Source organism: Mandrillus leucophaeus, unplaced genomic scaffold (genome assembly GCF_000951045.1).
Source record: "Mandrillus leucophaeus isolate KB7577 unplaced genomic scaffold, Mleu.le_1.0 Scaffold318, whole genome shotgun sequence".
Taxonomy (NCBI): Eukaryota; Metazoa; Chordata; class Mammalia; order Primates; family Cercopithecidae; genus Mandrillus; species Mandrillus leucophaeus.
The window spans coordinates 2,123,532-2,149,314 of NW_012103343.1; the positions used below are offsets into that span (position 1 = coordinate 2,123,532).

Genomic DNA, 25,783 nt, shown 5'->3' on the forward strand with positions numbered 1-25,783 from the left:
ATCTCGGCTCACTTGCAACCTCCGCCTTCCGGGTTCAAGTGACTCTCCTGCCTCAGCCTCCCGAGTAGCTGGGATTACAGGCATCCACCACCATGCCCGGCTAATTTTTGTATTTTTAGTAAAAACAGGGTTTCACCATGTTGTCCAGGCTGGTCTCGAACTCCTGACCTCAAGTGATCCACCAGCCTTGGCCTCCCAAAGTGCTGGGATTACAGGCATGAACCACCGTGCCCGGCCTGAAATAATTTTTAATTATAAACTTATTTTAAAATTTTATTTTAAAATGTATAACCCTACCTAAATGGGGAAAAAAATTTTTTTTCTAGCACACATTAAAACAGCCATATAACTATTTAAAAAAAATACTTGTGCATGTACTACATAAAATTATTATATGAACCACCAGTAGTATGCATGCCACACTTTGAGTAACAACAGAATTCTTTGTACTATGAAATTGAATCTCTTTAAGTACTTGTAAATTAAGTGATATTGTGAAGATATTGAAAAGAAAATCAAAATCTGTGCTTAAATGTAAGAGTTGCAGAACCAAACATAGATGCAAAAGGATCCTCAAATTGTAAGAGTTGTTCTTAGATTTAGGATTTAAAAATATACTAATAACGATGACCCAATCCATTTAAATATAATTCAAAGGGCATAAGTTAAACTCCCTCTGTTTCTACTAGTTAGTGTTTGTTCCAGTTGGGCAAGGAGGAGCTCTTACATCACTGGCAATATCCCTGGAAGCCTTGGCATGCTGGATCCCAATGGCATCTGCTCGCAAGTCATAACCAGTCATCTTGACATCTTCCCAAGCTTGCTGGTAGTGTTTCTGAAAACAGAGTGCAATACCACAGTCAATCTGAAGAGGGCACAACTGAGTCAGCGTCACTGATGTATATAAAAATAGTAACAGTTACACTGAACATTAATCTCTCGTTAAGATTTGTAAAAGAGTCTGGTTTCATATTGAGCTTGAATTCCAATAGATTTTTAATGACATTTAGTAAAGCTCTCTCCCAATAATTATTTTTTGAAGAAGGAAACTTAGGAGATAATAACTCATGTAAAAATCAGAAAAAAATACATATTGTTTGGCTTTTACAAGGAAAAAGCAATGATGGATGGCCTACTAAAAAATGAAAACTAGATATTATTCTATGTGTATCTATAAGTTTTATGCTGTGTTTTTGGAGAAACCATTCCATTTTTCCTTCCAACAAACATTGAGATGTACGGTATACAGACACAGGCAGACCCACACAGCTACTTATTAACTTAAAGACTAGAAATAAAAAGAATGGGAAGAAAATGCCTTTTGCCAAACTCTCTTTGGGGTATATGATAAAAGGTTTGGTTAGGCAGAGAGCACTCTGAAAAGCAAACGATGTGTGCTGCCTTACATTGCTGATCTGCAGAGCATTGATTTTGGATTGCAGCATCAAGGGAGTGTCAGCCGGCACGTTCACGTTAGCCTTCTCTTTCTCCCAGGCATCGCGATACAATGGCTGGTAAAAATGAAAAACAGTGGAATGGTTGATTAGTGAATAAGTCAATCACCACATAAACGAAATTATAAAAGTCATAAAACATACTAGAATAAATGGATGATGAATAAAATTATAAGTGAATTTTATAACAAATTAAAACTAACATTGTAAGTAAATTAAAATTTTTAAGTAAGATTAAATCAGTAAATCTAATTTTATATTTAAATAATAAGTAAAATGAAAAGTTCCTTTTGGATGTTCTCCGATATAAACGTAGATTATATGTGGCATAAGCCACTGCACCTGGCCTCATTTGCACTTTCATTTAAAAGGTGCCAATAGTGACTTCAAAAGGAACACATTTATGTGTGATACAACATAATTTAAAATGAGTTAGAAATATGGTAGTAAAATTAATCCTTTTCCATTTACTCACATCTAATTATCTGATGGGTGACTCCACATTGCAGATAGCTCTGATGATCCCCATTGCTATGCGGGACCTAGATGTTTTTGGTCTGAATAACTGCCATAATGTCTAATATTGGGGTTGTCCCTAGACTTCTCAACCTATTTCAAGCAACAAAGAAGTGGCAATTTTGTGATTATAGCACTAAGTGGTGGGCCTGTATCACGGTCTGGATCTCCAAATGTGATCAAAGTGTGTATCAGGGTGTGCAGAACATGAAGATGCCCACCACATGTGCATTGACCAAACACTTAGCAAAGCAAATGAGATACAGTGGCTGCTAAGAGATTGACTACACAAAGATCTATCTGGATACATGCGTGTTTCAGATCCTGACGCTGACATGAAGAGTCTGAAGTTCATGTTTAAAATTCTTCTTGACTGAGATTTCTTCCATTTGTCTGAAAACATCATCCACCTGGGCTTACCTCACTGATCTGTACAGCATTGATCTTTGCCTGGATTACTTCCGGGGTGTCAACAATGCTGGTAAATTTGAGGTCCTCAGGCTTTATACGATACAACCTTTCATTCAAGAGATTCTGGGCGTTCTTCACTCTCATCACTTCCACAGAACCCTCTGGCAACCATCCAATACCCTTCAGCCATTCCAGGTCTGACTTGTACAAGTTCTACATGAAGGATAGGAACACAGAGTGGGGAAGAGTCAAAGTTGCCTATAGGAGTTCGATGCTTGCAAACCACACACCACCTCTATTTAAATCAGTTAGCTGGCTAGTCTCATAAAACTCAAGGATCAACATTAAATGTTAATATTGGGTGTTATCTCTATGGCACACATAGGAGAAGTTTAGAGTATCCTGCAGGAATTGGAACACGGCTCACAAGTGGCACTTGGTGGAACGGCAGCCAGCAATGGCACGTAACTTTGTATGCTTGGATTAGTTTCTACACTCATCACTTGAAGTCTGCCTTTTATGTACCACTGGGAATAACATGAGTTGGATTTTAGGAGGTAAAGAACCTTAGATGTAGGCATAATGAGAAAAAAATACATACCTATATCTATATCCACCCTGCCCCCCACCTCTGTCTTTTTCTGTGTCAAGTAAACATGAAATCCAACATTTCCTTATGCTTACATCTACTTCTGAAATATACATCTGATTATGCAAAGGTAATGGCTCAGAGTAGCTGCAACTGATATTTTCTACCTAATTACACAGAATAAGAGACTGATTTTCATCTTGGTGAATAAGGTCTTGCTACCATAAGGAGGAGTCGTCTTTAAGATAGAAAATGTTTGGGGAAAACTCTGCTACCATGAATTGTACAGAATATGTTAGGTTCTATTAAGATTACCATTTAAATTATGCCTCTGGGGAATGCACTGGGATTAAATACACAAATACACATCTCCCCAGGGTCTGGTGATAATATACGCACATCGCTCTGCAGGTCGTAGGCTTTCTTGGCCTGGATCACATCATTCTGATCTGGCAGACACGTCCACTGGTGCAGATAATTGCGATAATCAATGTCGCTAACCAGGACCTGGCATTTCTTGGCTTGAACAATTGACATCATGTCCAACGGTGTGTTGTGAATTCCTTTGGACTTCTCATAAGCTTTCTTATATTCTCTCTCACTCTGGATCTTGGCAGCATGTATAGACCACACCAACTTGGGGTCATCTTGTAGGGTACGGAAACCCACGTGGTGGCCCAGTTGCTTACGGTAACCTTCTTTGTATTTGTACTAAAGTAGTAAGAAGTCAGATAAAAAAGACATATGAAAATAATGTATTAAGAGGGGTTTTCTTTAAATGGTTTCAGAATGTTTTCTCAGCCTTGGTATAAATTGGCTCAACATTGGCCGTCATTATACATTTCAGTTCACATTAAAGGAGTTAGATAATACGATTTTAGGCAGTTTCAGAGAGGACATGAGTAAATCAGGAGATGGTATGGTGAACAAGAGTAATAAAAACAATAGCTAACATTTACTAAGTAATTACTCTATGCCAGACACTATTATGACTACTTCAAATGTGTTGGGTAGATCCCTGTGAAACTACTGTGTTTTTCGGTCAAAAAATCATTGACTGGCAGCAATTATGATGACAGTTCATTGTCACAATGTCTCTATGAGGTAGATACTATTATTAACATATATTCCAGGTGGGGAAAACAAGGCACAGGTGATAATCTCCATCACCAAGTTTCCCTGACAAGTGCAACATCAGGTCAAATGATCTCCTAAGAGTACTGAAGGAACCTCAGGTACGGAGAGGTCACGTGTGTGTGTTTTTGGAAACAGATACGAAAGATGCATGTTTCAAGGATGGAAAGCAAGGTTGTAGCTTGAATCAGAAGATAACAACAAAAGTTCTGTGGACAAGAGTTTCCATCTGATGAGTGTCTTAGGACTAGGGTGAGATGGTTTCTGTTTATTTCCTATGTTTGGACAACATAGGCAAGTTTGAACAAAGAGAGAAAACTGGGAATAAAGCAGATAACGTGGACCAGCTATGGTTATTAGAGGCAAAAATGAAGAATGAGGAGGGGGAAACAAGTGGCTACATGACAAAAAGCAGAGAAGAACTCAGAGAAAGGGAACAAGGTGACTTAAAGAGTTGGAGCTGGGGGCAGGGTGGGCTTGGTAGCATAATTATTTTATTTTTATTTTTATTGAGATGCAGTTTCACTCTTGTTGCCCAGGTTGGAGTGCAATGGTGTGATCTCACTGCAACCTCTGCCTCCCGGGTTCAAGCAATTCTCCTGCCTCAGCCTCCTGAGTAGCTGGGATTACAGGCTCCTGTCACAAAGCCCAGCTAATCTGTTTGTTTGTTTGTATTTTTAGCAGACACGAGATTTCACCATGTTGGCCAGGCTGGTCTTGAACTCCTGACCTCAGGTGATCTGCCTGCCTCAGCTTCCCAAAGTGCTGGGATTACAGGCGTGAGCCACCATGCCCAGCTGGTAGCATAATTATTTTGACCACTAGTAAGTTTTAAAATTAGAATTAAATGAACTTCAAAAGATTACTATGAGTATTCTACATAAGCCTCCAGTATAAAATCTTGCATATAAATGTGATTTCAGCCTTAAGTCTTATATGAAACTATCATCTGTGATTTATATTTGTGGAGAATGTCAGAAATATTTTAGAGATAAAATGACATTGTATTGGGCCCTGAATTTTCCCAGGAATTTAATACAGACTCTTCATGATGTTTTGTTTCTACTTTGTAACAGCATCAAAGTAAATTTACACATATACCTCATCTATGCTAACTTTAATGTTTTCCATTCCATTTTAGTATTTTCAAATAGAGAAAGCTTCTAACACAGGATGAGATGCAATTATTTACACAGATTTTTTTTAAACACAAAATTCTTGAAAAATAGTCTCCCTGCTTGTTTTGTAGAGGAGAAAAACCGCAAGAAAAAAAGAAGGAAGCGTACCTCACTGGCAATTTCTCTGGAGGCTTTGGCGTGCTTGATTTCAATGGCATCTGCCCTTATGTCATAGCCTTTCTGCTTGGACTCATTCCAGTCTTTTTGGTAGAGTTTCTATAGGGGGAAAATATAGGTTTGTTTACAAGAATGGAAAAATAAGCAAATATACTCAAATTTGTCATAATATAAATCATACTGTAATGTACTCAGTATAAGAAAAAAGCATTCATTTCCGGGTTCTTCTGGTTGTTGTCCATTTCCTTTGTAGTGTACAGGATACTTCCGGTTAAAATTTCAAAGCTAAACATCAAACTCTATTAATGTTTGAATATTTGCATCCATCACAATATGGTATGTGTTTGAAAATATCCCACTACAAGTACATGGAACCTAAGGATTAGTGGGGAAGCCAGAGAACCTTTATCAAGGTATCGGGTAAGATCTGATAAGATTTTTCTCCCCCTAATTTTGCCCTTTGACTTCAGAAGTTTCGCTAAAGGGTTGTGACATAGATATCATATATAGCCTGCCATTTGGATGTAATTAAAAATGGTCTTTTGTCTTTCTTATGGCCTTGATGTCAAATGATAAAGTCCTGGATCAATTTAAAAAACCTAAGATGATAACAGAGACTGTTAAGAGTGAAGGAGGACACCAAAAGGATTCAGGTGTCCCAATTCCTGCAGTCTAGGCACCCAGTGGTGTATCCAAGCACACAGTTAAGAGAGAGGAATTCCATTCATATTGCATTGGGACTGGTAGCTAAAGAGAAAATGTCTAGCACCAAAAGCCACAAACATTGCAAGGTAGGTAATTTGTCTGCTGTAACATTCTCCATGAGCGGACAGATATTGCCTATAAAGGCTTCTACACTTCATGTTCGTGCCACTTACATTGCTGATTTGCAAGGCATTGATGTGGGCCTGCAGCATCTCCGGAGTATCAGAAGGAATGGTGATGTTGCTTTTATCTTTATTCCAGGCTTCTTGATACAGTTTCTGTGGAGAGAAGGGAAACAGGAAATCAATATCTGAAACATTTAAGTCTTAGCTAATGTTTAGCTAATAGTTAGCTAATGTAAGCCTTGGCTAACTACTCAATCTGGAAAAATGTTTTTACGTATGTTTATAATGGTTAATTTTATGTGTCAACTTGGCTGGGGCACAGCACCCAGACATTTAGTCAAACATTATCTTAGGTGTTTGTGTGAAAGTATTGTTAGAATGAAGTTAACATTTAAATCAGTAGATTCCAAGTAAAGCAGACTACCCTTCATGATGTGGGTGAGCCTCATCTAATTAGTTGAAGACCTTGATAGAAAAGACAAACCTCCCCCGTAAAAAGGAATTCTGCCAGCAGATGGCCTTTGGGTTTGAATTGCAACACATCCCTCAGTCTCCAGCCGGTTGGCTTACCCTGCAGGCTTTGGACTTGCCAGCCTTTATGATCTCAGGAGCCAATTCCTTAAAGTCTGTCTCTTTCTGTGTGTGTGTGTACACACACACGCACACGCACACACACACACACACACACCCTATTGGTTCTGTTTCTCTAGAGAATCTGGACTAATACAATGTTCTATTATTACGTAGCATGACACTACATGTCTCAGTATTTAATATGAGGTCAACAAATATTTGTGTTCCTGAGTTGCCATGGAGTGACATTTTCATCGCAGTGCTTCAAAGTGTGTATGTGTGGTAGAAGAAAGGCCTGTTGGTGTTGGTGAGAGTTCTATTTTCAGTGTGTCTTCACTAGTGAAGACATTTTTAGAGTTGCTCCTCTCACCAAAATTCTTTGAAGAAGTCCAGTCTATGGACTCGGTTTGGGTGGTATCATTGAAAAACAGAACCCAGAACCAGGAAAGCTTGATAGTACGATGGTTCTTACCTCACTTATTTGCAGAGAATTGGCTTTTGCCAGGACAACTTCAGGAGTGTCAACAATGCTGGTGAATGACAAAGCTTCTGGTCGTGTCCTATAGAGTCTTTCATTCAGGAGGTCTTGAGCAACCTTCACTCTGTTCATTTCCACTGAGCCTTCTGGCATCCAGCCGATGCCACGCAACCACTCCAGGTCTGCCTTATACACACTCTATAAAGAAGATGTCAGACAAAAATACCATTTCTGACCAACATGGTGAAACCCCACCTATACTAAAAATAAAAAATTATCCAGGCATGGTGGCGCATGCCTGTAATCCCCGCTACTTGGGAGGCTGAGGCAGGAGAATCGCTTGAACCTAGGAGGCAGAGGTTGCAGTGAGCCGAGGTCGTGCCATTGCACTCCAGCCTGGGCGACAAGAGCGAAACTCCATCTCAAAAAACAAAAACCAAAAAAAAAAAAAAATTTTAAGTGTTAGACATACCAATCCTTAGCTGAAAAATAAAGCACATGGGGGTTGAAGGGATGATAAATGCAGGAGACTGTACTTCCAAAAAAGTAAGACCTGTGATCTCACATGATTCAGGGTTTTTAACATTGATGACAGAAGTAATTTGCAAAAACATAATTATTTATACTAGCCATGAATAACATATAGTAATAATGCTGAATTTCATATAATTATTTGATATTTCAAAAAATTTTATAATTGAAAATTTTTAAAGAAAAATTTTGCTGAATTGGATTCCATTTTAATCCTGTGATATTGACCCAAGGAAATGCTGTTTAGTGTTTTGGAGCTAGCATAATAGCAGCAATTATTTTAAAAACATTCAGATGATTTATATTTGTCTGAAATATGTTTTCATTGCCAGAAGTTACAAATGACATGGAAAAAAAAGTCTGGAATCTAGGCTGGGGAATAAAGGACACGACCTCACTAAGGCTTATCTCTATTTTTGCTTCCCACTACGTAACTACTAAATATGGATTTTATATTAAACAATATGAATGGTACCCCCAGCCCCACCCCCGGGTTTGTGCAGTGCACAGCCCAGGGGGCTGTCCACAGAGGCACTGACTGGACAATGAACAAATGTACGTCTTCCCCTTCCCCCTTTCCCAAAATTCATGTTACGTACATCACTCTGCAGGTCATAGGCCTTCTTTGCTTGGATAATGTCGTTTTGATCGGGCATGCATGTCCAGTGATGCAGGTAATTGCGATAATCAATATCACTGACCAAAGTCTGACATTTCTTGGCCAGCAAGATGCCTAACATGTCCACTGGGCTAGAGAACTTGGTCTTCCACTTCTGGAATTCCTTCTTGTACTCCCTTTCACTTTGAATTTTTCCTGCATGTATGGCACACATAATCTTGGGATCATCTTCAATGCTTTGGGCTCCAATGTGGTGGCCTTTCTGTTTCTCATAGGCTTCCTTGTATTTGTACTAAAATGCCAGAAATACAGATGGAGACATCCAAGTTTAAAACCATGCTCATGCTGACAATTACAGACAACATGAAATGGACAAGAATTTTATTTTACAAATATTTTGGCATTTCTGAACTATTATATTTAAAAGCAATGTTTTATACTGTTATAAAAATGATTATAATCATATATCTTCCTTGGTGAAAGCATTCCCTGTAGCAACTCTAACTATAATGCCAAAATGTATTTTTATTCTCTGTAACAACAAAGGGAATGGTCTTGGGAGGTAGGAAGTAGGACAGGAAGGTACATGTGGAAATAACTACAGAGTGTGGTCCACCAACCACCCTCTGGGTTGTTCAGCACGGTGGAGACCACAGAGGGTTAGATGGAAGGTACTCACGTCACTGGCAATGTCCCTGGAGGCCTTGGCACTTTTGATGGAAATAGCATCTGCTCTCAGATCATAGTCCTTCATCTTTGATTCATCCCATCCCTTGGTGTAAAGTTTCTAGGGAAGGGATAATAGATGACAGAAAATAAGAGTGTTTGAGGAAGGTAATAGGCCAGTTCCAGAAAGGAAACTGTTACAGTGGAAAAAGCATTTTAATTACTCTTAGAAAGGTTTAAGCAACAATCAGGAAATCTCTTACTTGGCTGATATTGGCAGAATTACTCTTGGCCAGCAGGATTTCTGGGGTGTCTGGCATCACGTGGATGGAGGTTTTGTCAGCATCCCAAGCTTCGGTGTATAAATGCTACAGGGCAGGGCGGGGTGGGGCATGGGGAGAGGGAGTATAAGACCTTTTGTTAAAGCCAATAACATCATTACAGTTGTTAGCAAATTTAACTCGCATTTAACTATACAATAGCTCTTTCTAATGCTTGTGGGAGGTGAGGGAAGTAAAAGGGTCATGGGGAAAGTAAAACATAGCAATATTTAAATAGCTGTACAATGGTTTCATAATTAATATGATGCAATATAATGGTTACTATTAGTGATTCTTTTCATCCAGTGAATCACAAGCTTATTCAGACATCCAAAGATGGAGCTCAGTTGTAGAACTATGAGACAGTAGAAATCCCTAGACTTCAGAGTCAATCCCAAGTGCAAACTCAACTCTACTATTTCCAAGCTGTGTGATCTTGAGAAAGGTACATAACCCTTCACATTCCTCATTTCTGAGAGGGGGATAATCTTTCTTTTTTATTTAGTATTTTTTGAAGATGATCCATAACATATATAAAATGCCCAAGTCACAGCAGATACTCAACGATTTTTTGGTGATTCCTATTGGTGTTATCATCATGGTTGCTATTGATGGATATAAAAGAGTTTCTGGAGTTGTATACCCCAGACTCCGGAGTTTGCTGTCTGAAGCCACTTTCATATTTGTACTGAGCACTCAATTGTACTAGCCTAACGATTGGAAAGTTTCCAGGCAGGTGTTGGAGAATTCAAGTTCAAGTCAATCTAAAATATGCATATTAAGGGCTGACGCATTGGATAAAAATAGATTGATGAAACTTTGGATGAAACAAATGATCATCTATCTTGTGTAATAAAACTGAAAGCAAAAATAGCAGCTAGCTTTCAAAAGTGGATTTCCATAACCTAATGTGGAGGAGCAACCCAAGCAACCAATTTGAATGTATACCAGCATTGCTATGAAACACTATGTGTTTCCCAGCCTCAGAATGAAATGTAAAATGGCTTATATTCCTTACCAGATGGCTAAAGACACGTAAGTGGCCTGAATCTGCTCTGCCTAGGAGAATGTGTAATGAAGGGTAATGCATTTGTGATGTTTCCAGGTCACTGCTCAGAAGGGTGACTGTATCACTCCAGGGAAATCATTCCAGGCTTATTCAGACATCCAAAGATGGATCTCAGTTATAGAACTATGAGACAGTAGAAATCCCTAGACTTCAGAGAATTAGGGGGCAGGGTATTGAGAAGAGCACACAGGGTCACCTTTAATTCAAGTAGATGCTCTGTTAAAGGGCTGCATGAGAATTAGGCCTATGACACCTCCTTTCTCAGGGAACCCTTAGGGAATTTCCTACATTATGAGCCAAATCTGTGGAAGGTATGATTCTGGCAACAGGAAACAGCTGGAGACTCACCTTGCTCATTGTCAGGGCATTATTCTTTGCGAGGACAATTTCCGGAGTGTCTGTAATGCATGTGAATTTGAGCTGGTCTCTAGGCTGGCGATACTTCCTGTCACTCAGGATTTCTCCAGCTCTCTTCACCTTCTCGACCTCTACAGAGCCAATGGGAACCCATCCTATTCCTCTCAGCCACTCAAGGTCAGATTTGTAAATAGCCTGAAAATGAAATAATGTCAAATATTTATAGATGTCACCTAGACAGCCTGCTGCCTGACTTAACATACATGGATAATGTATAAGTCTGAATCTTATTTTCGTAAATTTCTGGGAAGACCCACAGGATTGCTTTACTTTGGTTTAGAATGGCTAGTTAAATGCCTGGCTCCTGAAGGTAGCCAATATTTACTGATTTAAAGACTCACAGAAATCTCTTTAATGCTATTCATTTTCAGCGATACAAAACCACTTTAAGGAAATTACTGCCTGCCTCCTGAAGCAAAGTGTTTCTTCTCTGATTTGATGGCCCCTACTTCCTCTTATGGAAACCGTACTGGGTTGCAATACAGTTGGCTCCTATGTTGTTGGGCAGTGGCTTTCACAGCTTGTCTTGGCATATAGAGAAGAAATGAGCATTACTGGTTGACCACATGTTGCATTAATGTGTTTTTTGAGGGATAAAAAGACATCTTTTTTCGTATGTTTCTATGTACACACTTCCAAGTCAAAGAGTACATCTCTTTTTACTCATATTTATCTTATCCTCCATCCTCTTTCTTGTATTAGAATTCAAGTAAACAGATACATTTTTTTTCTTTCATTTTCTTCTTTGAATATAAACAATTGGTTGAAGGGAAATTTTTCTTGTAAGGAAGGTTAACAATTCTTTTTGTTTTTATAGCTTTTGGGGAATCTCTCTTTTTTTAACTGTCACTGCTTTTATCATTCTTCCAAAAGTGCTTGATTTAATCAGAGCTTGATTAAAACAAGGAGCTACCATATCAATGAGGTAATATTTGAGTCTCCAAAGGACTCTATTGGCCAACAACAGAAGTGTCTAACATATTTCTAGGGAGCTATTGTTCTCAGGTTTCTTAGACAAAATGTCTTAATAGGTATAATTCATTTTTAAACTTCCTTTCAGAAGTTATAATAGATAATTCCTATAAGTTAAATAGACACAAAATTATAATGCAATTGATTCATTTGGAAAATTAGGTTGTTTAGAACAGGAATTCTTAACTTGGCATCAGTGAACTTGGATAGAAAAAATATGTAACATCCTCTCATTTTCATTAACCTCTAACTGAAATATAGCATTTCATTCCATTATAAGTATTACATTATAGTAGTATTCACACTATACCTGACTTTGTCAGCTTTAGAAATCTCAAATCTTTTTATGTCCTATTATAGTTTGATATAGTTTGGCTCTGCATCTTCATCCAGATCTCATGATGAATTGTAATCCTGGATGTTGGAGGAGGAGCCTGGTGGTAGGTGATTGGATCATGGAGGGGGACTTCCCCCTTGGATAGTGAATCCTCATGAGATCTGGGTGTTTAAAAGTGTGTAGCACTTCCCCCTTTGCTCTCTCTCTCCTGTTCCGCCATGTGAAGATGTGCTTGCTTCCCCTTCACCTTCCATCATGATTGTAAGTTTCCTGAGGCCTCTCCAGCCATGCTCCGGCACAACCCATGGAACTGTGAGTCAATTAAATCTCTTTTCTTCATAAATTACCCAGTCTCAGGTAGTTCTTTCTAGCAATGTGAGAACAGACTAATACGAGTTGTTGCTGATGTCTTAAAGTATTTATGCTCATCACTTCTTTGAAATTAGTTATTACAGTCACTGCTATAACTTTTTACTTAATGTGTTCGTGAAAAGCACATTACAGGTTTGCTTTCATACTTTGATAATGATATTTCAATATGATTGGTTTATTTTGAAATTAAACACATATTTTATTTTGTGCATTTCAGAACATTATCCTAACGAGGTATCTGTAGGTTTCACCAGACTGGAAAGATTCCATGGCCAAAAGAGTTAGAATGCTTTTCTAAACCATTACTGAAGAATATTGGAGCCACTCACATCACTCTGCAGGTCATAGGCCTTCCGAGCCTGAATGACATCGTTCTGATCAGGCAGGCACATCCATTCATGCAGGGGATGCCTGTAGTCTATGTCGCTTACAAGGATCTGACACTTCTTGGCCATCACCATCCCCAGCATGTCCACTGGGCTGCTGAACTTGGTCTTCCACTTCTCAAAGTCCTTCTTGTACTCCCTGTCACTCTGGATCTTGCCCGCATGGATGGACCACAGCATCTTCGGGTCATCCTCAATGTTCCGGGCCCCAATGTGGTGGCCAAGCTGTTTGCGGTAGCCTTCCTTGTACTTGTACTAAAGAAAAGAGATAAGAGTATAATGACGAGGACATCTTACATAATCATGTTTCACAGGTTCACACACACATTGTTTCTTTTTCTTTTCCCCATCACTATTGTGAAGGAGAAAGGTGAATATCATCAACCCTATTTTTAAAAGTCAAAACCTGAACCTAGCAGGGGTTTGGTGATTTGCACAGTCACACCACAAGCAGGTGGCAGCATGAGCCTAGAATGAAGAGCTTCTCGTTCCTAATATTTTTCCTCCTCATTATACCACACTGCTTAGTTTACATTTGATTCCTTAACAAGTAGAGGTAAATATATTGTACAATCTAATGGAGCATCTACTTAAAGACATAGTTATTTTCCCAAAACTGTTTGACATTAAGAAAATTTTAGAATAGTTCCCTTATTAGAACTTATAATAGACTTCTCAGTCAAGGATATGTGTTACATTTAGATAGAGTTTATGTGTCACCAGGAAATGACTCTTATTAGCCTATCAACACCACTGAGCTTTCACTATGAGTCAGCTTTTCTACCTTTAAGATTCAAGAATAACACATTATGGTACATTTCACCATGAGATGATTATGGTGTGGGCTTCTCCAGCTTAACAGCAAGAAAAGTTTTGATAATAGGGCGTGTGTCCTTAACCTTGGCAAAATAAACTTCTAAATTGGTTGAGATCTGTTTCAGATACTTTTTAGTTTACAGAAGGAATGAAGCATATGTCTACGGCATGAGGCCCTTCCAGAAGAGGGAAAGTCTGGATTTGAGTCCTAAGGAGGCTTGTTACAGAATGAGGACACCGGGCACCCTTAGGAGGTGTTTTGCATGTGAAGAAAAGTAGAGAAGAGGCGAGAGCATGCTGAGAAAAAGCTTTGCTTACTTCGCCACCTTTTCTTGTGTCCAGTGAGGGACATGTCACCAATTAGGAGTTACAAAGGACAAAACAAATCTCTAAAACGTATCCATCTAGTTTTCTTTTAATGCCAGAATAAATAGATAGAAGTAGTAAGGAAGAGTTTACATGTATATTGGCTGTTTCCCACATGTTATTTAAAGGGAATAAATTAATCCCTTTAATTTCACAAACATCTAGGTCAACTGCTGTTCAGTTTTCTATGTATTTGTATTTTTGGTTGTTTTTTTTTTTTTTTTTTTTTTGAAGATGGAGTGTTCAATTTCTGAGGCTCAAAAATATGAACCCATTTTTGGTGTCCATCAAATGCTTTTTTAAAAATAGTGTGTCTCTATTTTTGATTGATTGACAGGTATAATGGGTCTAGAATTTTGTGCTTTTCTTTCTTTTTTTCCATTTACAATTTTGTATAGGGAAAAATCACCAAAGGGAATTGAGACCTGTAGGGGTAACTAAATTTCTGGCAAGAAAAATTCTGAAAGCTTCTATTTGTCAACATCTTTGAGTAAGAAATGGCTTTTCCAAAAACATCCACTTACATCGCTAGCAATCTCTCTTGAAGCCTTGGCTGCTTGGATTGGAATGGCATCCAGACGCAAGTCACAGCCTTCCTTCTTGGACTCTTCCAAAGCAAGTTTATAGAGTTTCTGTAGAAAAGAAAGTCATTATTCATTACTCCTTCCATAAAAAGTGAAGCTGTTTATTATTACATTTTCTTTGTCCTCATTTAAACTACAGAAATAATCCAAAAAGTCAATTATTAGGGTGCGTTTATAGATAGCTTTGCCTCATGGGTGCTTAGGATTTTTAAGACATATGTTCCAAACATTGGGATTTATTGACTTGTAAATTTCAACCAAAAAATGGGGGGGGAAATCAACATTTGGTTGGCAAAATTTTATTTGCCAAACAAGCAGATGTAAAAAGAAAAAAAAGAAAAAATTATTTATTGGCCAGGCGTGGTGGCTCACGCCTATAATCCCAGCACTTTGGGAAGCTGAGGTGGGTGGATCACTTGAGGTCATGAGTTTGAGAAGAGACCAGCCTGGCCAACATGGTGAAACCCCGTCTCCACTCAAAATACAAAAATTAGCTGGGCATGGTAGCGTGCGCCTGTAGTCCCAGCTACTTGGGAGGCTGAGGCAGGAGAATCACTGGAACCCAGGAGGCGGAGGTCTCAGTGAGCCGAAATTGTGGCACTGCACTCCAGCCAGGGTGACAGGATGAAACTATATCTCAAACAAAACAAAACACACTATTTATTATTGTCATCATAATATAAAAGGCCATCTTAATACAAAAGAAGGATAAAAAATAAGGGCAATATTTTAAAATGTAATCTATTTAGTTTTATGAAAAACTCAATGCATTGTGCTTATTTTTTCTTATTTTGCTGTGGACTGTTATCTCAGACAATGATGCATCTATGGACCCAAGATTTCAGGATCATTGCCCTTATGAAAATGTTGGTTCTGGCAGAAATGCCTGGAAAAATGTTAACATCAAATGATTATCAGAGCGTACTGGAGCAGCAAAAGAATATGCGGCTTACTAACTCACCAGATTCAAACCTAGTCCTTGCCTACCCGCTAGCTGCTGAATAAAATAATGACTTGATATCCACATTGACCTGTAGGGGAAAGTTTTTAAAGTATAATTCCCATGGGGATATTTATTCATAATAATATTCAATTACTGATAACCCGTTAATAAAATGGTAGTCTACTTTGTGGACCACCACATAGCTCAAAACTGAATCAAGTGAGAACTATCTCTTCTACTGAAAATGGTAGTTCGGAGTATGTGTAATAAATTAGTCAAAACATTTTCCTAAGAAAACAGCTACAATGGTTCATTTTTCGCCTTTCTGTTCATTACAAGATCAACAGTTTACTTACATCACTGTAGTTTATTCGGTTGAGTTTGGCTAACATGATTTCTGGTGTATCGGGCATGACATGAATAGTTTTCTTGTCATTGTCCCAGGCTTCAGTATATAAGCGCTACAAAAAAAAAAAAAAAAAAGATTGAGAAATTGTTTTTGTGTTCACAGATATTATTCTTTTGATTATGTGCCAATCATCTCTCTTGTATACAAGGTAGAAATAAAATTATTAAAGCTGCATAAATTCCTTACCTTTGTTTCTTATTAAAATTATTTCAAGAATCTAACTATTAAAGGACTTATCAGTTATGAAAAGTATAATTGGATTGAAGTATTTAAAATAATTTCTAGGTAAGAGTTATTGCACACAGTATTTTTTTTAACAACCTACTAATCCAATCAGAAGCACATAGTACTTTAGGCCGGGTGCGGTGGCTCACACCTGTAATCCCAGCACTTTGGGAGGCCGAGATGGGTGGATCACCTGAGGTCAGGAGTTTGAGACCAGCCTTCAACATGGTGAAATCCCGTCTCTACTGAAAATACAAAAATTAGCTGGGCGTGGTGGCAGGCTCCTGTAATCCCAGCTACTCGGGAGCCTGAGGCAAGAGAATTGCTTGAACCCAGGAGGTGGAGGTTGCAGGGAGCCAAGATCACACCATTGCACTCCAGCCTGGGTGACAAGAATGAAACTTTGTCACAAAGAAAAAAAAAAAAAGAAGAAAAAAAAGGAAAAAAGCACACAGTGCTTTTAACAATGGTTTAATATTTTGAAGTATCACTAAGTAACTATGGTATTATAGTGGAAAAATCATTTAAGAAGGTATCATGATTCTTATTATTATCTTTAAAATGCAATAATATGTCAGAATTTTAAAATTGTTCCATGGTAACTTTCGATATCTAACAGTGAGGATTGAAGACTCACCTTATTCATGTTCAAAGCATTGTTTTTTGCCAGCACCTGCTCCGGAGAGTCTGTTATACTGGTAAATTTCAGCGTTTCTGGACGCTGACGGTAGATAGTATCACTAAGTAATTCTCCAGCTCTCTTGGCCCTAAGAACTTCCAAGGAATCAATAGGAACCCAGCCAATGCCTTTCATCCATTCAAGGTCTGACTTATACAAATTCTGCAGATCAACAGATAACAAACACATTTATTAATTAGTGTTTCAGATTCATAGTTACAAAATGGGTTATCCCAGAGAAACGCAAAAGTGCTGATGAATAGTTAAGGTTCCCAGCATAGTAATTCACTCACTCACACGCATTATTGAATCCTAAGCATATTTTTTTTCTGAGCATTTTTTTGGTACAGAGGAGTACACCAAGAATGATCAAAGATCTTCTTTTAAAGTAAAAGACATCGTCCTGCCTATGAGAATATTACAAGATTTTTACACAGAAGTATGCTTTTTTAGCCTTGGAAAATGTACTCTAATAGTTCCAAATAAAACCACATACTCTGATGGTGTGTGAGTGCTGCAGTCAAAAAATTCTCACTGTTATTTCCATCTTCAAAAATCACAAAACTTCAAGTGTATAAAGGAAATGCGATGTTGTAGAAATATGTTTGGCATTTCCCTAATTATTCATTTTATTTTACTCTCAATAGATATGCTGAATGTTGGTAAGTATTAGATGACTGGTTTTGATAAACACAAGAAATAGAATTTCCCCATCAGTAAGAGTAAAATGTAAATTAAAGTAATTTAGCATAATATGCTTTCCCTCTCACTATCTCCATACTACCGTCTGCCAACAAACACACACATTTTTTTACTTCCTTAGCCAAAAGTTTGCAGTGATATATTTTTAAGGGTTAAGTTTCATCTGATTCAGACAAAGGAAGCCTGAATCCCTAGGAAGATTTATGCCTGTTTAGAATTGATAATATTTACTTTATTTCCTCTCCTGCAGAGAACTTTTGGAGGAGAAAACAAATTGTAGTACCTCCATTGGGAAACCCTTTCAGACATTTAATTGTAAATCGTTTGAAATATACAAACAAATTGCAGTTTATCGGCACTATTCAGAACCCACAGACACGTTTCAGATCCGCTTTTAACAAGCAGAGCTAACATCAAGGAAACTCACATCACTCTGGAGGTCATAGGCTTTCCGTGCATGAATGATGTCATTCTGGTCGGGCAGGCAGATCCATTCATGCAGAGGATGTTTATAGTCCACATCGCTGACCAAGGTCTGACACTTCTTGGCCAAAACGATACCAAGCATGTCCACTGGGCTGCTGAACCTTGTCTTGTATTTCTCAAAATCTTTCTTGTACTCACGGTCACTCTGCACTTTGGCAATGTGGAGGGACCACATTATCTTGGGGTCATCATGTACTGCTCGGGCGCCGATGTGGTGACCCAACTGTTTACGATATGCTTCTTTGTATTTGTACTGAAAGAGAGAATCCAATAAAGAAGAAGGAAGCACAAAGGGCTATTCCCTGTTGTTCTTTCTGTGGCAGTGCTTTCTATGAAATCTTTAAGGCAACAGAGGAGTTTCACTGGTCATGCTGCTGTAATGCCGCATACTGGACTGTTGTGCTCATTGGCACATCTCCACAGAATAACCCCACAGTAGTTCCTTTATATATGCTAGAGAATCATATGTTGGCAAAAAATGATAAAAAGTGAATACTGAAGAGTCCAATTACAGTAATAAACCATGACAGTGTCTCAGAAATCCATCATGTCAGTGAGCCTATTTAAGAACACACCTGGGGCGTATGTTTACATGGATCATTAAAATTTTCTAGCATAGTCTGAGAAATAATTTCCTCTTCAGAAATGATTTGGGAGGGATAGTTTTGAAATGGACAATTTCTGTTATTTAATAGGTAGAGAGTTTAAGTTTTACAAGATGAAAATTCTGGGAATCTGTTGTACAACAATATGAATATACTGAACCCCACCAAACAGTATACTTGAAAATGGTTAAGATGGTAAATTATATATACGTATATATAATATATACAAATACGTATACATATATAATATATACATATATAAATACATATATTTAACCAGAATTAAAAATTTTTTAAACCTATAAAGATGAATAATTTTACTACTCTTGGATTAATTTTTAAGATGTCCAGGGACCTGACGTTTTCATTTTTAGGGTAAAGAAATATTGGTTCTGTGCACCGCATAGAAAGAAGACCTTGTCCTTCTATGTTCTTTTTCAAGTGATGGGGCAAACTCAGTTAAGCCTGCTTCTTTTCTGGCATCTTTGCCTTGAGTGTGTGCCAAGGAAGCTCCTGAGGTTTTGAGTAGCTCAGCTTACATACATCTAACTTTAATCGAGGCACTCACTCCTATTGAGCAAAGACTAAAAATAGGGAGTCAAATGAGTCACATTCCAGTCTAGGCTATGCCTCTGTGATGCTTGTGATCTTGGGCAAGTTATCTGTATCTCAAGCCTCAATATATTTGCCTATGCACTGAAGGGAGTTAAGGTGGACGATGACCAATACAGACGTCCAGCTGTATTCCCTGTGTGGCTGACGTGATGGTAAGAAATGTTAGGACTTGATCAGCTCTTACATCACTGGCAATATCTCGAGAGGCCTTGGCAGCCACGATGGGAATGGCATCACTTCTCAAGTCATAGCCTTCTTTCTTGGCTTCTTCCATGGCCTGACGATAGAGGCTCTGAAGAAAGAAGGAGTAGCTTTTAAATACAGAATTCACATTCACTCGAAAAATATATTTTTTGTCAAAGGAAGTCCACTTTTGGATTCATAACTACACGAGTAGGTTCAGTCTTAAATCAGAAAAAGAACTCTTACTTTCTGTTTATCCTTGGATATTTATTTAAATGAAAGTTTCACATTCAGCAAGTTTTAACATCACAACCTCTCTTTGCACAAATCTTATAAATGTTATACATTAAATGAACAGCTTTTGTGCTTAGATTGTTCACCATTTGCCCTTTTCATGAAGCAACCAAGAAATGTTGATTTATTTAATTCCAAATTTGAATTGGGAACATTTTTACTAGCAGAGAATAGTATCATATAACAACATATAATAATACTACCACTAAGAGGATGTGTCCATAATCAAATTTAGTGCCGAACTAAGGATGTATCACTCTTTCTGAATCTCTCTGTTCATGTTGATTTGCTCCCTATTATTTCATCAACTGCTGGAAGTTGTTAGCAGACATGAGGGTAGCAGGTACCAACGATTTAGGAGTCAAAACTGCAAAACTGATAAAATTTTATTTATTAACTTCTTCTGTGAATTGAGAAAGCACCACCACTGTTCAATTTCTCTGGTGGGACAGACGTGTACAGAAGACAAAACACAAATGTTCCGTGGAAGTGTCATTTGAGAACCACACATTGAACAAATCATCTATACAATGACTTTTAGCCCTTTTAGTGAACCAGTGATAAAAATTTTGACTGATTCTGTATCCTCTTAACAAAAAATTTTACATAATTGCCAACATTGGTATTCAATAAATCAAAACAAGATAAATATATAGTTTGATAACAATTTTTAAACATAAAAAATAAAAATTTATTGGATCTCTTAATGAGACTTGTAGGAGCTCATGGTGGTTTGATTACAAAGTTTGATGGGCAATCATGAAATAAGTTGTCCGGTAGAGTTTTGTGTGTGTATCTTTTTTTAAATTATTGTTGTCGTTTTTTGTTTTTTGAGACAGTCTCACTCTGTCACCCAGGCTAGAGTGCAGTGGCACAGTCTCAGCTCACTGCCTCCCAGGTTCAAACGATTCTCGTGCCTCAGCCACCAGAGTAGCTGGGATTACAGGTGTGTGCCACCATGCCCAGCTAAGTTTTGTATTTTTTAGTAGAGGTGGGTGTTGCTAATCTCAAACTCTTGAACTCAAGTGATCTCTCCTGCCTCAGCCTCCCAAATTGCTGGGATTTCAGGCATGAGCCACTGCACCCAGCCATGTTTGGTAAAGTTTCATTTTAATACTTTCAGACATGCACCATAGTAACTACTAGGATGAGTATTACTATTTCTTTTTCTTTATTTAAAAAATGAAATCCTTATATTATCATACTTAGTCAAATATTTTAATGTATGTTTTAATACTTTAAAATGTATACTTTCCACCTTTTGCAAAACTTCAAACCTACAGAAAAGTTGCAAGAATGCTACGATGAATACCAACTACCCAATTTATTAACATTTTTGCCATATTTGCTTTCTGTATCTCTTTCTCTTTATGTGTTTATGTATTTCTTCATTTTACTTATTATTATTTTCAATTGTTGAACTGACTAAGAGAAAACTGTACACATCATGGCCTTCATCCTTGAATACTTTACCATATATTTCCTAAGAATAAAGATATTTTTAATTAACCACAGTATATGTATCAGACTCAGGAAATTTAATATATTGATACAGTATTATTGTCTAGTACTATTCTCTTTTTTATCAAATATACAATGAATATTCCAATTTCATCAAATGTCCCAATAATTTCCTTTATGCAATGCTGCTTTTCTATCCAGAATTCAGTACAAAAGAATGAGTAGTATTTAGTTGTCTGGTTTCTTTCTTCACCTTTAAACCATGCCTTTTTTGTTTTAATGTGAGAGAAGAGTGACTATGAAAGAAGTGGGACACCACTCAAACTGTAGGGGCATTCTTGGGCAGATAATTTAGAAGAGCATATGTATGGAAAATGTTAACTGATTTACTTAAAACGATCCATGCCACTTCACCCCTTGGAAAGGCTTTGAGTAACCTCAAGAATGGTTGCTGAGGTTTGAAAGCAGCTCATCTATATCCAAACGCAGTCTTTAGATCAATCTACGATTGAATAATTTAATCTTTAATTTCACTTTCCCCCTTTCCTCCTTTAAGAGGTTTACTGAGTTAGATAAAGCAGACACAGTAGCAGTAGATAGTTCTGGAAAATAATTTAGAAATAATATGTGGCTTTAAGGGAAAAACTACAATGATTTACAGTTCTATAAGGCTTTATCATCCCTCTACTTTATGCTGTTCAGTGTACTTTTCATTGTTGAGGCTGTGTAAAGACAAAATCTTAAATGTAAGGAAAATCCCGAAAAAGTGTGATACAAATAATTAAACTTCATTTTTATGCCCCATTCTCAGATTAGATTGAATTAAGGATACTGGACTAGTATCTGGAGTTTAAGTATGTCACAGAGGCACTTAATATTTCTTAATATTTTTAATGACTTAAGACCTTAGAGGGTCACTATTGTGTTTATAAAGTGGATTATTAAGATGTGTCAGTTTACAGTCTTTTCAAGATGAGATTTTATAAGAAAAAGCTAAAGTAAAAATAAGAATCAATTTAATATCTTTGAGATAAATTCCAGAGGGAATTCGTTTTTCTTCAAAATTTCTAGGAATGTTTCTTTTGAAACTGGAAGGTCAAATACTTCATTTATTATGTTTTTAAAGAATAAATGCTCACATTTTAAAAATGGTGTAAGTGGGGAAAAAAGCGCTTCAATCACCTCATGGCTTCAGGACAAAAAAATAGAGTTCTTTAATTCTTTCAACATTTAAAAAAGATGCAGCGCTTCAAAGGAGGGAACACTTTTATCTATCATCAAGGATGTATTTTAAAGCTTGTTACTTAAGAAAACTAGAATAGGTAAATGAGAATTTGAGAGGAAAAAATAGATGTGTTTGTTTTGTTTTACATTTATGGAATGAAGGCATCACGGGCAATGGGTTGAGAAGAAATTCTAGTGGGTCATTCTGAAATGTGATCTTAGATCCCTCAGGGTATCAACATGATCATGCAATTTTATTTTTATTTATTTGTATGTATTCATGGGGGATGAGTGCAATTTTGCTACATTAATATATTGCACTGCGGTGAAGTCAGAGCCTTCAATGCATGATCATGCAATTTTAAAGAAAGTAAATCCAGCTGAAAATTTTAGAATTAAAAAATAGTCCAATATCCTTGCAGCAGTCTGAAAAAAAAAAAATCTACCTCAATTCCACTAATGTAAACAAATGAGAGAGGCTTAAGAGCTTCATTATAATCTGGAATAGAAACTAACTTCATCTACCTTGGATAAAATAAACCTCCTAGGGGAAGATAATCCAACTGAGAAGCTCTGTGGCCAAGAGAAAATGTCCCATTCAAAAGTGACTGAAGCCAAGGCCAATCAAATATTTATAATCAGGCTTGTCCTTTGGTCTGTTTTATAATGCTGGAGAAAGTGAAATCATACCCTTGTCATTTAACTGGTCACGATTATTTGATATAAGCATGCCTCCTCTTTAAGGCTACATTATTATAAGCAAAAGTAATTAATATGGGTAAAATAATAAATCTGGTCATCATTTAAGTACTAATTTAAATTAGTACTTAAATTTTTCAGTGCTCTCAAACTGAAGAAAACTCTGCCTTCCTTTTTTTCTAAAAAAAAAAAAAAGAAGACGCATAAACATGTTTAAGAAATTAGTATTCTTCTTGAATCAACCATATAAATTTTTGACTTTGGCAAGAACAATTGAGCAAGAAGCTATTTATGCAGCGGTATTTCTGGACTGCAAAGATATGCAATGACAAGTTTAGCAAGGCTGAAGATAGTGCATAAAAGAATGTATTTTATTGTTCTCAGGCAATTTGAAATGGGTGAATTTAAGAATTCTCATTTCAGTTCTTGTAAATAAAGCTCAAGTTATTTTGAGCACATTAAATACATCTAATTTTCATGGTGACTTGAGTGTAAAGGAGAGACATTAAAGTTTATTAAACAAATACTTTGCACCAGGCTCCACACTGGGCATGTTAAATATTTTACCTTATTTAGTCATTATTTAAACATTCTTTAAGATAAGCATTTTAATCCTATTTTACAGATGAGGTAATTGGAGAAAAGAAACTGCACAAATTTTGAAGCAAGTGCTAATTTGATTAATAGCAATTATTTTTAATGCAAATTATGTTTAGTCATTAATAGTTGACTTGAGATATTTTTTCCCTCCCGAAATGAAGATATTTTTGTGTCTGTCTATCTGTCTGTCTGTCTAATCTACCTACCTTTCTATCTACCTATTCTTAAATACAATGATATGTATATTCAAGGTAGGGTAAATGGCATAAAAAGCCAACTCAGCTAACTGGCTTACGTGAGGATTAATTTTATAATTCTGGCATTTCTACATCAGCAAAAATCAATGCGGCCAGACCAAAGAAATAAAATAAATGATCTTACCTCACTGTAATTTATTTTATTTTGTCTTGCCAACATGATTTCAGGTGTATCAGGCATAATATGCACTTGGGTCTTGTCTTTGTCCCAGGCTTCTGTGTATAAGCGCTGTGAAGGATAAAAAGATTAAGGAATTAGAAAAACAGTTTGCTGTAAACAGAAGTTTTCAATGAAGAAACCATGACAAAGTTGAGAGCCAGCTTTCTTGTCTGTTCCATGTGCGGTATGTTAACATTCTTTCAACCTCTTTGATTTTACAAGATATTTATTGTAACAAAATATAAATGTATACTAAGATATGAAAGGAAAAAATATATATATAGAGAGAAAATCAAACACACACACACACATATACACACCTGCGTATGTGTGTTTGGTAACCAGGTTACTGCCACCCCAATTAAATAAAAAGCAAGTATTTCCCAAGCATATATTCATATCCATATCTGTACTATGGTTATATTAACAAATCTTTCCCACGATTTTATTTGATGCTGTTTGTTGTTAGTTTATTAGCTGAAAATGTACCTGTATGTGCTAGCTCTAGATTTCTTTTTGATAAATGTTATGAAGATTTGCATCTTTCTTTTTTTTTTTAATGAGACAGAGTTTCACTCTGTTGCCAGGCTGAAATGCAGTGGCACAGTCACGGCTCACTGCTCAACCTCTCCAGGCTCAGGTGATCCTCTCCAGACTCAGGTGATCCTCCCACCTCAGCCTCCCAAGTACCTAAGACTACAGGTGCGCATCACCACACCTGGGTAATTTTTGTATTTTTTGTAGAGACAGGGTTTCCACATGCTGCCCAGGCTAATCTCAAACTGCTGAGCTCAAGTGATCTGCCCACTTCAGCCTCCCAAAAGTGTTGAGATTACAGGTGTGAGCCACAATGCCCAGCCTGCATCTTTCTTGCTTGTTCTGTGCTTACCTAAATGTGTACTCAGCAAGAAAGAAACCTTCATACCAAACCATGTATAACTAACTCATAGACTTCAAACAATTTGAACCCAAAATAGCCGTCCCATTCTTAACTCTGGCTATTACACAAGAGATGTCAAAGCAGAAATGCTCCCATATATTGTTACCTAACAGAATAGAGAATTCAACTGAATCACTATACACTGGATAGCAATTTAATCGGATTAAAAAAAAGAGACTAACTTAATTAACAATAGGTATCTTAAATGACATACAGCCCTGTCTTATTTTCCTACAAATTGGGGGCTCACCTTGTTCATGTTGAGGGCGTTGTTCTTGGCCAGCACCTGTTCTAGAGAATCAGTCACACTGGTAAATTTCAGCTTGTCCGGAGGCTGGCGGTAGATGTTATCACTCAGTATTTCGGCAGCTCTCTTGCACTTGACCACATCCACAGACCCAATGGGGACCCAGCCAATGCCTCTCAGCCACTGGAGATCAGATTTGTAAATGTTCTGCAGAGATTAAACACAAAAGTGAGTATTACTGAAGTTGTTCTAACATGATTTCAAAAATAAAAAAATAACACTAGAAAGCTTGGATAGTCAAACTTCATGTACATGTCCT

General features: G+C 37.2%; 1 protein-coding gene across 2 annotated transcripts in view; it reads right to left on the minus strand.

Annotated features, from left to right (window-relative positions):
* The window catches only part of NEB (nebulin), a 223,643-nt gene that overhangs the window by 94,398 nt on the left and 103,462 nt on the right, over positions 1-25,783 (minus strand). The window contains exons 66-77 of one of the 2 annotated variants that reach the window (XM_011987847.1): positions 25,468-25,671; positions 24,242-24,346; positions 19,584-19,691; positions 18,121-18,432; positions 16,950-17,153; positions 16,035-16,139; positions 14,676-14,783; positions 12,913-13,224; positions 10,834-11,037; positions 9,360-9,464; positions 9,110-9,217; positions 8,411-8,722 (exon numbers count right to left, since the gene is read on the minus strand). In XM_011987847.1, coding sequence (XP_011843237.1) covers positions 8,411-8,722; positions 9,110-9,217; positions 9,360-9,464; positions 10,834-11,037; positions 12,913-13,224; positions 14,676-14,783; positions 16,035-16,139; positions 16,950-17,153; positions 18,121-18,432; positions 19,584-19,691; positions 24,242-24,346; positions 25,468-25,671 — 2,187 coding nt within the window. The remainder of the gene's footprint in view (positions 1-8,410; positions 8,723-9,109; positions 9,218-9,359; positions 9,465-10,833; positions 11,038-12,912; positions 13,225-14,675; positions 14,784-16,034; positions 16,140-16,949; positions 17,154-18,120; positions 18,433-19,583; positions 19,692-24,241; positions 24,347-25,467; positions 25,672-25,783) is intronic. The other variant, XM_011987846.1, reaches the window with a different exon arrangement.